This window comes from Patiria miniata, unplaced genomic scaffold, assembly GCF_015706575.1.
Source record: "Patiria miniata isolate m_02_andy unplaced genomic scaffold, ASM1570657v1 HiC_scaffold_18, whole genome shotgun sequence".
NCBI lineage: Eukaryota > Metazoa > Echinodermata > Asteroidea > Valvatida > Asterinidae > Patiria > Patiria miniata.
This window is the reverse complement of record NW_024037056.1, coordinates 6,805,476-6,819,337: the sequence shown is the minus strand read 5'-3', so window position 1 is coordinate 6,819,337 and position 13,862 is coordinate 6,805,476. Positions and strand designations below refer to the sequence as shown.

Sequence of the window (13,862 nt, the reverse complement as noted above, 5' to 3'; positions counted from 1 at the left end):
CGCCAATGGTAATGTAATTTCAGTGACCAAAATCCCCACCCTGGGGCATGAAAAACGTGACAAAATCCTGACATCGGACCTGGGGATGTGCGGGGGGGGGACATTTGATAGGCGCATTATAACTCGACATTGCCACATTTTGAGTTCCCCAAAGTACCGCCGACGATGTTAATTTGGAAGATATTTTAATGAATGGTTAAAATATCAAACACAAAAGCTCAAATAACGGCTGGTTGGGTTTTTTAACAGATCAAGTGTGTGATTGCTCAGTGGTAGTGCTTTGTACAATGTGTTATATGTGTTTGAAAAGACAAGTTTCTTCGGGGGGAAATCTGGTATGGGCCATAAATACACATTCAATTAATGACGAACTTGGCTGATATTCCTTGCTCTTTGATTCAGGCCTACATAACTTTTGCTCAAAATGCGAACAGTTCAGTTAGATGTAAATGATGGGGGAAAAATCCCCTTTTCTTCCCGACTTTCTACTTAGCCGATAAAAAGCCTCCTTTTATCCCGAATTGTAGTAAGTTAATCCCACAACTCAATACAATTACACCTCAACGGTCACACCGTGTTAGCTCTATTATTATTTGCAGTAACTAGGGAACGGTGTCGCTGGTACATTCAGTTTACCGCACCCATCCGGCACGGTGCCACAGCTACCCTGCTACATTTTACAACTTTGTTTAAAAAAAAAAACATAGTCAAGATATATTCTTTGCGATATCAATTTTCTCTTGATGAATAAAGTACGGCTTCCTTAAACTGTGGGAAATTTTTTTGGTAAATTTTAATATTGGTAGAAACAATTGTTTGAGCGCATTTCTAATGTGTACAGTGGGGAGGGCGTAAGGGTGGTAAATGGCACAGCAAGAATTTACATGATAATAAGTTTCTATCGCGCAAGTGCACGCGCGGCATACACACGTAAACGAAGTTGGAGAGGGATTGATTGATTTTTGCCTAAAGCACGTTGACAATTTTATTTTATATTGTCCAATTATTGATGTGTTTGCAGGAATTGTCCGCGAAATGAGTTCTTCGAAGGTGACTGAACTGGTGCTGAAGAAGAAACATCCACTCTAACTTTTTGATTGGTAAATTTGTGCAAATCAAACATTTACTGTCGGTATTGAAAACTCCGGAAGTTGGACCGTCGCTTACCGTGTGCGGTGCCAACTGCTACCCGGCTGGAGGAGCTCAAGTCCCCGTGGTGGTATCGGGGTCGATGCGGTACCTGAGGAACTGCGAGTGCGGAGTTCCGGGAAATGTGTAACGTTAGCTACGGTGAAGTAAAACAAAACACTTCTGATTGTGAGTTGCTGTTCATGATTTTTCCAACATATAAGGATTTAATGCAGTTTTACTAAGGGAGATATTGTTTATAAAATAGAAGGGAAATCTTTTCCTTTTTGTTGTGACACTTATTTAGTCTATTTTTTTAGTTTAGCTAAAACCATGGAGGAAGGAACGTATACAATTACAAGGTAGGGCTGTCCTGCATTTACCGAATACTCAAATATTCGATCATCAACCGAAGATTCAAATAATCGGAAAGATTCCCATATCTGGCCATCACTAATTTTTCCCTTCATGCAGTGAGCTATCACTATCAGCCATCAGAAAGTGATAATAAAAGTCACATTTAGCAGGGAAAATATTGAAGTATTTACTGAGAAAACACTTAAAAATGTTCAGACTATCTCATAGGGTTTGTGCAAAAGGTGACAAGTGATGATCAGATATGGGAATCTTTCCAAATAGTCTTTTGCCGGTTGGAATATTCGAAAACAAAAATACTAGGCCCTATGCACATATTAACACGACTGTGATGTTTGTTTTTATCGTAAAGTTGCAACCGGTGTAGTACATGTAGTAACTAGGACTCTACGAATCGCCTTTTTTAACATTTGGTCGAGCAATTATACATATTACTATACATATTCATGATCGACAGCAGAACTCTCACTGGTCAATTCACCATCACGTGCCAGATGCTATTCTTGTTGTTTAACAAACGCGCGCGTGAGGATTCACGCACAGGGTAAATACGCATGCGTACTAGTAGACTGTCGCATTGGTTACCCGTGCGACAGTCTACTACGCATGCGCTTTACAGAGCAATCGAGGAACTGTCGCACGGGTGCAGTACGCACGCGCGAGCATCGCCCAAGAGAGATGCATGGTTGCACAGTTCGCGTAAATGTTAATTTCCAGAGCTCAATGATGCCGCACTGGAGAAAATGTATGGACCGTGTAAAGATGTCTCCTGTACAAAAGAAAGTTGTATAGGCCCTATATACACAAACAACTGTATTTGTAGTAACTGTATTATATTGCAAACGAACCGAACTAGTAATTGAAGTTGAGCAACAATATTCTTTTGGTGAGCTGTATAAGCTTCCCCGAATTTTATTTTAGGTGCATATAAAAAAAATGTGGCTGAATATGTATGAAGTATAGTGAAACAAATATAACATGGTTTATTTCGGGTGGACAGTCGATATTAGCTCCCCTTGATATTGGAAGTTGACAAACTAGTTCCCGAGGCGAAGTTTGTCAACTTCCAATACCTTGGGGAGCGAATATCGACTGTCCACCCTCAAACCATGTTATATTTGTATACTATCGCCCGACCACGTCCAAATGTTGAAAAAGGCGATTCGCAGTTACTCGGACTACAACTGGTGCTAGTTGTCGGGTGCCAACGTTTTTTTTATGGCGGTTCATGATCACATCTTAAGAAGGTTAAAGTCCTTTACATTTTAACTACTCCCCTTTCTAGTTGAACATAACCTCCAATCCAAAGCACTCAGGATATACAAGTATCGTCATCTTAATCAGCAAATTCTTGTTTTTATTTTAGAAACCTTGTGCAAACACCTTGTTTATGAGGTGACCGTTCCAGCAGCCTAATCGGCCCCACACCCTACCACAATGTCACCAGCAAAGACGCGTGACCCCAGGTCCTACATCCAGGCCACCCCTCTGACTCTACCCTCCCACCAAGGGGAGTACATCTTGGCCCGCTCGGACACCCAATACAGGTCCAACTGTGCTGCGCCGTCCAAGGAGGAAATCTTCAAGGAGAACTATGCAAGACGGTAAATATCAAATGTGGAGCAAAACTGTAAATTTGTAATGTGGAAAAAAGGGGCTATTATATAACACCTCCTAATTATGTTGCCCTGTCTTATGCCCGTGCTATGGCTGTCCGGAATGTATCGAATATTCTAATATTCATCAACCGAATGCATGTATTCAAATAGCTTTTTGCCAGTTCAAATATAAAAAAAATATATATATACGCAATAATCGTAAAGTTGCAGCGCTTTATTGTCAGATGCAACTTTTTTTTAATACACTAGCAAGTCAATTACTTTAAAAATAAGTCGAGACACATGATGATCTTGACACTACAACAGGCGCACGCAAATGTTGATCAGTGGCCCATAATATTGATCGCCCCACACTTCGCGGGCAACTTTTGATCAGTGAAGCAAGCAGTTGTTAGCTGGCGCTTGCACAACTTGATCGGCGAGTTTCGAATATTCAAATATTCAGTCAAACGCAGTTTCAAATATGAAATAATTCGAAAATGGCAACCCTTAAAATTACTTTGAACCCTTTATCACGCAGGCTGCAACAGATGAAGGAGCAAGGCTATCAGTCAGTCAACCACAAGCCATACAAGTTACTAGGGGAACCACTCCACCTAAAAGAAAAGAAGTTAATCCTTCATGCGCTCGGACAGGAAACAGTAAGTATTGCTGCTCTAAACCATCAAACTTCAGGGGCAAATTTGGTGATTGCCCTTTAAAGATTGATATTCTAGATGTTTTCGAAAATAATTACAACTTTATTGAGTAATTATAAAACACAATGTATGTATGTGATATCCATTCACGTACACCATACAACATTGTTTTTATGTGGTTATTTTCTAACAAATAAAATAAGTAAAATTATAGTGGCATTAGGTTAGGCCCCCCCAAAAAGTCTCCGGTTTCTGGTTTGCGCGCATGTCGCCGTAGCCATGCGCGTCGGCAAAATGAAAAAGGTTTTTTTTTCGATGAAAGATGATGTCTCAAAACCGCCAAACTCACTGGTTTGACTGGAATCCTGCTGCTGCACAATTTTAGCGTGTTTTTAGATTGGGTTATGGTCGAGAATAAGCTTTATGTGGCTTCTCTGGACTCTCATATATTTGCACTAAATTTAGTCGGGCACCATTTGCAGTCATCAGCCGACATTTGAAGCAAAAAAAATCAGGTAAAAAAAAAATAGAAGCCGCGTCGCCGCACCACTTTTGGGGCAAGCTCCATACCAGAAACCGGAGACTTTTGTTTTTTGGCCTTAGGATGAAACTATTGATTCTTCAAAAAATATTTTTGAAACATGAGAAACTTATAAAAATACAAGATTTGTGTTGGAATTCTATCCTACAGGTTTTTTTTTACAGAATCTTTTGTCTTTGTCAAATACAATGTATGTTATGTATGTTAAAAGTGATGTACATGTACACTAATTTGAAATGTAACTGAAATTTGCAAGGAAATGCATTTTCAAATATATATATTTTTTTCTTTTCCAAATTTTTAATTTTTTGTTGGAACTCCCATATCTAGATCATTACGAGAAAAAAAAACAATCAATCAGCGGTCAGTTTGTTAAATAACAACCCTCTTATATATTTTTAGATCTATTGAAAAAAATAATCAATTAAACTTTAATTTGATACTAAAACATCATTCCTTCAGAGTAAACTGCCAGCGAGTTTTCAGAAAAATGCGAACACTGTTGACTTTTAAGTCTAGTCAATAACACCCACAGTAAGTGGCAACCATTTAAAATGTCAATACATGTCTGAATCTTGACACATTTTAAACAAATCACCGTTTGGCATACCTACCAACGGTAAACGGTAAAATAAATTAATTTGCAAACTACCATAGGTTCATGCCTGTATGAATTTTGATCGGTTTGTTCCGTCGCCCTGGCGACGTGCCATATGCCTTTTAATAATTAAACCGATTTGGTGATAATTCTCTCGAGAAAACTCAAGAGCACTCATTCTTGTGTAGTGCCATAGAACAATTGCAGCGTTTGATCGCGCCCTTGTCGTGATTATGGCTGCACTTTGACTTCTCGGCGTAAACATTTATATCAATCTGTCACAGATATATTCTACAGTGTTTAATAAAAATATAAATTATGCTTTAATAAGCACAGATTTATATGTTGACCCCAATATATTGTAACGGTTGTTGATCATTGTCAAAAACAACTTAAAGTTAATGCATCTGGCAAAACGTATTTAAAGTTTTAAATTTAACAATTTTATAAAAGCAAGCACCTCAATGTTATTAGCCCCATAAATTTGGCCAATTTACTGGACTACCTCCGTAAATAAAGGCCACACTTCCACCATGTACAAAAACATGTCGAACTTTGTCAAATTTGGATTTTCACATTTAGGCTTAGTTTGTAGTTTATTTTTACTTAAGAAGCATGCTCACCCTCTTTATAGGCTAATCAGAAAGTGCTGCCTTTTTCAGATGTCTAATTTTCGTGAAATTTCATGTTGAAATTTTGATACGCAAACGACTGTGCAAACGAATCTGGAAATTTCACGAAAAATAGACATCTGAAAAGGGCAGCACTTTCTGATTAGCCTATAAAGAGGGTGAGTATGCTTCTAAAGCCAAAATAAACTACAAACTACATGTAAGCCTAAATGTGAAAATCAAAATTTGACAAATTTCGACATGTTTTTGTACATGGTGGAAGTGTGGCCTTTATTTACGGAGGTAGTCCAGTAAATTGGCCACATTTATGGGGCTACAATGTTATCTGTGTTTCGTTCTTATATAGGACAAGCTGATTTACCCGATCATAGATCGGGTAGGGCGTAGTGTTGGGGATAAAAATGTGGGGAGTTAAATGTAAATGGGGGATATAGTTGAGGAGACATGCAGTTATAGAAAAGCAATTTCTGTGGTGTGATCTGAGGCAATTTCTGACCACTATATAAAATCAATTTCAGCGAAAGATCATCTTTTAAAGTTTTGAGTTTGGAGTAATTGAATCAGCTACATGTATTCTGAGCAGTAGAATCATTATTGTTTATTTTTATTCGGGGAAGAAAAAGTTGGGGGGGGGGACCAAACAATGTCCCCCGCTTGAAAAATGTGGGGGGGGGGGGGGGGTTCCCCCTGTCCCCCGTCGATTTACGAATATGATAATTATGTACCATTGCAACTGTCTGTAAGTGTTCCCGTTGGTCTGTTAAATTGGTATTTCGTGAGGCAGTCGCATTTGGAAAACGTAGTGAAAAGGTTACCGTAGTACACAGGCGAAGCCTGATTGTACAGTTTTGACAATAAATAATAATGCAATAAAACGTGAAGGTGTCATTTGAAATGAAAATGTTGAGTGTGACCATAAGCCTTGGTGGTGGAAGGTCATAATTAAGTTTCAGTATTGGACTCTTCATTAAACGTTAACTTGAACTTCTTACAATTTGCGAGACCGTCTGGCGAGGAAAAAGTCGATTCAACTTTTATTCAAGTTGGTTCAACCATCTATATAAGAGCAAGTTTTACTCGGCCTCCGAGAAATGTTTGCTCCTGAAAGGATCCGAGACCGCGGTCTCCCGCGACGCCAAAATGGCTCCACGTCCATGGAAAAATCCGCCGGATCGGACACATTTTCGTTGATTTTTTGTGTGACTGCGTTTAAGATCGCGATGTTTGAAGCAATGCATCGATCCTTCGTTGATCCCAGACAGGCCCCCGAAATTATAACGCAACACTGTGGCGGGCAGCGAACTCACAACGCTCAGCCTTGGTGGAAGCATGGAGCTGTATTAACACACGATGGATGCAACAGAGCACTATACACGTCACTCACATGCTTGTGCTTCAAATCATGCAAAAAGCGAGCACCGTAGACCCAACCTCGTTTCCAGGGTGTGGAGCAGGCTGCAGTACGCGTTGCCATCGACAGTTTTGCATAGCCCGGATATACAACGCAGTGTAGACTTTCGATTGGTCAGACCGCGCAAGGCATACTTAATGTGTAGTCCTTCTGAGTATTCGTTGCACTCGGCGCAGGGGCGGCAAGCGAAGCATATGAAAGAATAGGGGCACTCGGTGGCCACGCACCATGGAGAAAAAATATTTTACCAAGGTCACCCCATATCACAATTTGGTGAACGCTTTGGCAGTACGGCTGAGTAGAACACGTAAACGAAACCCCTACGTTGACCTCGCTGACCTTGCACAGTCTAGACTCGCAGAAAAGCCAGCACAGGGGGCGGCCAGGCAGTCAACGTGAAAGCGCACACGACGGAAAATTCCTGTGCAAAATGCAGTCACGAAAAATAGACGAAAAGGATCGCCGGTCCGTACGGGAAAATCAGGACGACCCGAAGCGTCCGACCCGGCGGAAGACACCCTCCGTATTTTTCCACGGACGTGGAGCGATTTTGGCGCCGCGGGAGCCCGCAGTCTCGGATCCTTTCATGAGCAAACATCGTCTCGGAGGCCGAGTTAAACTCTCTCTTATATATATAGATAAATACCCTAGTACGTGTTTCGTTCTTATATAGGGTGCATAGATGTATGTGCTTCATGAGCAAACAAGAGAGGGCGCTTTTTGACCACTTTTGAGAGCCCAGTGGATCGGACACACTGCCTGTGCGTACTGGTTTGCGTGCATTTAGCGCAAAGAACACAAACATACAAAGCATACATTTAATAACCAGGTTTTTCCTCTAAATAATCAGTGGAATTGTTACAATCAATATTTTATTAAAGGGAATATACAACCTTTGCAAACATCGAAAAATAAAACTACCAAGTTTTTACGAAATACTTTACTAGGATGTTGGTAAATGACAGTATAGGCCTAAAGCATCCTGTAAAATTATGGCACCTGGTGTGAAGTCATTTTCAAGAAAAAAAAAATTGTATACATTTTCAACGGTGGTTGGCCGACCACCATTGGAAAAACCTTACTATTTTTCAACTATTGATCCAAATTTACATTTTTTTTTTCAGTCCAAATTTTGTTTGCTATTGGTTACACGTTCATGAACGGGTACAGGCAGGCTAGATTGGCTCCCTTACTTTACAGTTTGCCGGCATCTATAAATATTGATCTATTTCATCTTTAGTGGAGTCAGGGATCCAGACTGCTTGAACATTTGTGTTTTTCTTGGTTTTTCCAGCATTTTCGAGCGCAAAACTTCAAACATGTTAGACTAGTGTAACAATATTTGATCTATTGTACTAACCCCTCAAATAGTTAATTTCTGAAAATTACAGCAAAAGCCAATGATGTACATTCCCTTTAAGTTTTTCTAAAGTTTTGAAGCACGAATCTAGTTAAAGTTGCAAGAGGCTGTTCTCAACTCAGGAAATTCATGTACCAAGCTGTGCAAGCTACTCATCTACACAACTCTAAATCTCACGAAGATTTAAGATGCGAATATTAATCCTCCATGACAAATCCGGGAGATTGCAATAAGCCCCTTGTGTCAATATGCCACAGGCAAATTTGACAAGTCGTTGAAATGCAAGAGACAAAAAAACCAGGCCTGGCTGTACAAAGCCAGCACGCATTGCATCTTTGTAGTATCATCCAATGCTGGAGAGAGCAAACACTGTAAACGCTAGTCATTCAGTACCTTAATAAGCATCTTTGTGCAATATGATTGAAATTGCTGCATCAGTGTTTGCTGTGCTCTGGTTGTGTAATGTGTATCCATGGTATCTGTAAACACTACCAGTTCCTTGTAAGGGTATGCTGAATCTAATGTACATACTGTCGTGGAAAAATTCTAGAAAATAATCGAGCAAATTCCTCGACTTCGGGAATTGACGTAGCAAACTGTCAATTTGTATTTCCTTTTATGTTTGGTTGTCAGAACATGAAATGTGTCCGTTTGTATACATGTCTTTTGAGAAAATAAACCCTGATACAGTAGATAATTATGTTTAGGATTCTGGAGGCAATGTGGGGGGAAAATGGGGAAAATAAACATATATCAAGCAAACTTCTTGACTCTAGGAATTGAAATAGTCAATTGAAACCATCAGAGTATGTTTCCTTGTTTGTGTCTGCATGTGAGTGAAAATAGCCATACGTGTAATAAAGTTTACGATTCTGGGGGATATCTGTGCAAAACTTTAATGTACAGTGTGGAATTTTGTTGTTATGTTGGTTTTTTGGTTCAAATTGTTTTTGACTTTACAAAATTGGCTACAATATGCGTCGCAGCACCTTGTAAACCCTTATAAAGGTACTGCATAATAGTTTTCATATTTCTCATAAACTTCATTTACCATGTTTACCTGCCTTTAAAAATAGACATAATTACCAGCGCCTTGAGTACCTAATTGTTGGTAGATACGTGCGCTATATACATGTAAGACTCCGGTATTATTATTATTATTAAAATTCATGCAGTATGGTAAACGTAAATGTATTATTTTTTTTAGAATCAAAGCTCCTAACCCAAAACAAGACATCACAATATCAGATCCTAAATTGTGCCAATTAACAAAAGATTTCCAATAATATGAAAGTCATTTTTACGAGTTTGGTCATTACTCTTTGTTGGACTGTCAGATTCATGACCAACACCTGTCATCAGAGCTGAAACTCAGAAAACATTTTCTCCACATAGGAGCTACCTCAATTAATATCATGGATGAGTTGAAAAGCTAATGCTAGGTTCACATATTCCCGTATTAGTTATGAATACAACAAGATATACCAAGAATTGAAATTGGTTCCCAAATCACTCTGACAATTTTGAACATGTCCAAAATTGTTGGGGCGCTTCCCGATCTTTAACGATCTTTCACCGAACTAACAGAATCATCCCGAGGCAGCCAAGAACCATTCCCTGATTTACTCAAGAATTGCTATTCGCGGCGATTCGGCTTGCGGAAAATTGGGAATGTGTGAACCTAGCATTAGTAGACCCATTGTGTTCATGTAATCCAGTTATCATTTTGTAAATAATGCTGATAATTTAATTGGGGAGAATTTCTTGGAATTTGTTAGCATTTCCTGCGACAAATAGCTGATACAGACTACAGTGGACCTATTGCAGATAGGCCTTTCTGCAATTTATCCCAGATATTTTTTTATTTTTTTCCCCATTTTTTTTTCATTTCTTTGGGGAGTCAGGTTAGCGTAGCGGTCCTTTCTTCGCCTTCCACCGCTGTGACCCGGGTTCGAATCCCGCCCGGGCCAATATGTGGATTGGGTTTTCAGTCCCTACCTGATTCCGTGGGTTTTCCCCAGAATATTCTTCTGGGCTTTTCCTCCCACCTCTAAAACTGTAATTTCTTCTCATTGTCTCCTCTCCACAGGTTTCTTTAGGCTTTCGGGCTACAGTGCTTGGTTTCATTACCAGAAAGAAATAAAATAATAAAAAAAAAAAAATTCAAAAAATTACAGAAAAAAAGAAATGTATGCTAACCTTTAAGACTGCACACTATTATGCTGGATGCAATATTTGCCTTAATTAACTCACACTGATGCACTTTCCAGTTTTATTTTTCTAACCAATCAATTTTTTTTTTATTCCATCTATCAGGCCCAATCAGAGGATTCGTCAGGGAGTTGCTCGGACGAAGAAGGCGATGAGGACAAAGAGAAGAAGGAGGGCGCCCTCATGCAGCAACAAGCCGAGAACAAACCGCCGCAGAGGAAATTTGTCTTCCGTCGGAATCACAAGAATAAGAAGTCACTGAACAAAGAAATATCATCTGCAAGGTACCATACAAGGGTTTCTTTTCTTCAAGTTTCTGGTTTCGAGTTAATTTTTCAAGTTTCAAGTTGACTTTTCGAGTTTCGATTAATTTTTTTAGTTTCGAGTCAAATTTTTGAGTTTCGAGTTGGTGTATTGAGTTTCGAGTTGGATTTTCGAGTTTCGTGTTAACTTTTCGAGTTTCAAGTTGGATTTTTGAGTTTCGAATTAACTTTTCGAGTTGCGAGTTAACTTTATCGAGTTTGAAGATGGATTTTTGAGTTTCGTGTTAACTTTTTGAGTTTCGTGTTAACTTTTCGAGTTTCAAGTTGACTTTTTGAGTTTCGAGTTGACTTTTCGAGTTTCGAGTTAACTTTTTGAGTTTCGAGTTAACTAATCAATAACCACATCCACTACTAACTGGCTGTAAAGTATAGTCTAGGTTCAAGACTGGACTTGGATTGAGTCTCGAGTTGACGTATGGAGTTTCGAGTTGGATTTTAGAGTTTTGAGTTGGATTTTCGAGTTTTGAGTTAACTTTTCGAGTTTCGAGTTGACTTTTCGAGTTTCGAGTTGACTTTTTGAGTGTCGAGTAAACTTTTCGAGTTTCGAGTTAACTTTTCGAGTTTCGAGTTGACTTTCGAGTTAAGTTTTCGGGTTTCGAGTTGACTTTTCGAGTTTCGAGTTGACTTTTCGAGTTTCGAGTTGACTTTTTGAGTTTCGAGTTGACTTTTCGAGTTTCGAGTTGACTTTTTGAGTTTCGAGTTGACTTTTTGAGTTTCGAGTTAACTTTTTGAGTGTCGAGTAAACTTTTCGAGTTTCGAGTTAACTTTTCGAGTTTCGAGTTGACTTTTCTAGTTTCGAGTTGACTTTTTGAGTTTCGAGTTGACTTTTTGAGTTTCGAGTTGACTTTTTGAGTTTCGAGTTGAGTTTTCGAGTTTCGAGTTGACTTTTTGAGTTTCGAGTTGACTTTTTGAGTTTCGAGTTGACTTTTCGAGTTTCGAGTTGACTTTTCGAGTTTCAAGTTGACTAATCTATAACCACATCCACTACAAACTGGCTGTAAAGCATAGTCTGGGCCCCAGACTAGACTTGGATTGTACATGCATACTCCAGTAATACAGCCCTCTCTGACAAGCACTAAAGCTGAACTTTAAAATGATACCAAAGTTTATGCATACTTGCCTATGCAAACATTTTTTTTCCAGTTAATGAACCATTTATTTACACCTCCCTTGAAATGGACTTTAAAGTTGACACTGAAAGTCTCTATTTCAAGGGTGTGAATATTTCTATGTGGGATACATGTGTTTGTCAAAACAGTCATTAAAGGGAATGTACATCATTGGCTTTTGCTGTAATTTTCAGAAATGAATTATTTGAGGGGTTAGTATAATGGATCAAATATTGTTATACTGACATGTTTGAAGTTTTGTGTTCGAAAATGCTTGAAAAACCAAGAAAAACAAAAAAATTAAAGTAGTCTGGCTCCCTGACTCCACTAAAGATGAAATGGATCAATTTATAGATGTTGGAAAACTGCAAGGTAAGGGAACCAGTCTAGCTGGCCTGCACCCGTTCATGAACATGTAACCAATAGCAAAACAAATTGGACTGAAAAAAAAGGTAAATTTGGAGCAGTAGTTGAAAAATAGGTAGGTATTTCCAACAGTGGTCGGCCGACCACCGTTGGAAATGTATACAAAAATACCATTTTCTTGAAAATGACTTCACACCAGGAGCCATTATTTTACAGGATGCTTTAGACTGTTGTTTACCAACATCCTTAGTAAGGTAATTTGTAAAATTTGGTATTTTTTTTTTTGATTTTTGCAAATGTTGTATATTCCCTTTAATACAGTTATCTGTATTTAATACTGTGCATGTATTAAGCTGTATTTAATACAGTAATACATTTACTGCAAGGTTGGCTTGTTTGTCAGTTGGAATGTGTCATATTCTTTTCACAGAAAAATGGTGAACTGGGTGAAACTTGGACATGGCGTATTCACAACAATACGGAAAGAAGATGAAGACAGGGTAAGGGAACTTAACTTTCCAGCGATATAAAAAGACCTTTTCTTAAAGATTCACTTAAAGCTATAGTCCATCATTTGTAATTTGTGCATTTTGTTCGTTTGAAGCAACAAAAGTGCTCAAGATCTAAAGAAGGGTGCTGAACAACTAACCTGATGAAGTTTCAGCTCAGCTTCAGCTGTATATTTCGAGAAAAACAACATTCTAGGATCTCTATTTCAAATCAAAAGTTGCTGAATCATGTTTTGAATTGGGCCTGAATTCAGCGTCCGAGACATGTTTTCACTGAGCCGATTGCAGCTATGCGATGTCGCGCACTGATCCGACAAATTTTAGCAACCGCGTGTGCGTCGTGCCAATGCCACAACTATAACTTGATGAAGTTTCAGCTCAGCTTCAGCTGTATATTTCGAGAAAAATAACATTCTAAGGATCTCGATTTCAAATCAAAAGTTGCTGGATCATGTTTTGAATTGGGCCTGAATTCAGCGTCCGAGACACGTTCTCACTGAGCCGATTGCAGCTACGCGATGTCGCGCACTGATCCGACGAATTATAGCAACCGCGTGTGCGTCGTGCCAATGCTTGCGCGTGCTTCGCCAAATAACAAAACGAACTACTAATTTAAATTTCCTACGGTGCTTCTTAAGAAGCACCGTTGGAAAGGCCTTCTTTTGTTGATTTCTTCAAAATGACAGCTTGCCAGAAAGAATAATTTCACAGGGAGTTTAGTCCCCTTACTATCTTTCAACCAAGTATGTTTTTCAACAATAATTATGCCAGTTACTTTTTGGATAGCTGTAAATGATGGACTCTGGCTTTAACTATGACCTTGCTGATTTCAACAGAACAAACCGCTGACAAAAAATGTTTGATTTTGTTCATCTGACTTTGGACAAATAGCTGAATGCAGAGGAAATCAAGAAGTTGCAGGATGCGGAGAGGAGGCGGCGAGAATGGCAGCCTCCCAATGAGGATAGCTCAGATGAGGACACAGATGATGAACTAGCCAGGGATGAAGACATCAGGTAAAAGAATAAGATGCGACAGATGT

The 13,862-nt window shown here is 39.0% G+C and overlaps 1 protein-coding gene across 1 annotated transcript in view; it reads left to right on the top strand.

Annotated features, from left to right (window-relative positions):
• Window positions 1-922: 922 nt before the first annotated feature.
• The window catches only part of LOC119724444 (coiled-coil domain-containing protein 60-like), a 30,212-nt gene continuing 17,272 nt past the window's right edge, over window positions 923-13,862 (top strand). The window contains exons 1-6 of the mRNA XM_038195505.1: window positions 923-1,317; window positions 2,870-3,107; window positions 3,643-3,763; window positions 10,619-10,797; window positions 12,742-12,811; window positions 13,712-13,836. Of these exons, the coding sequence (XP_038051433.1) occupies window positions 2,941-3,107; window positions 3,643-3,763; window positions 10,619-10,797; window positions 12,742-12,811; window positions 13,712-13,836 (662 nt within the window). The 5' untranslated portion in view covers window positions 923-1,317; window positions 2,870-2,940. The remainder of the gene's footprint in view (window positions 1,318-2,869; window positions 3,108-3,642; window positions 3,764-10,618; window positions 10,798-12,741; window positions 12,812-13,711; window positions 13,837-13,862) is intronic.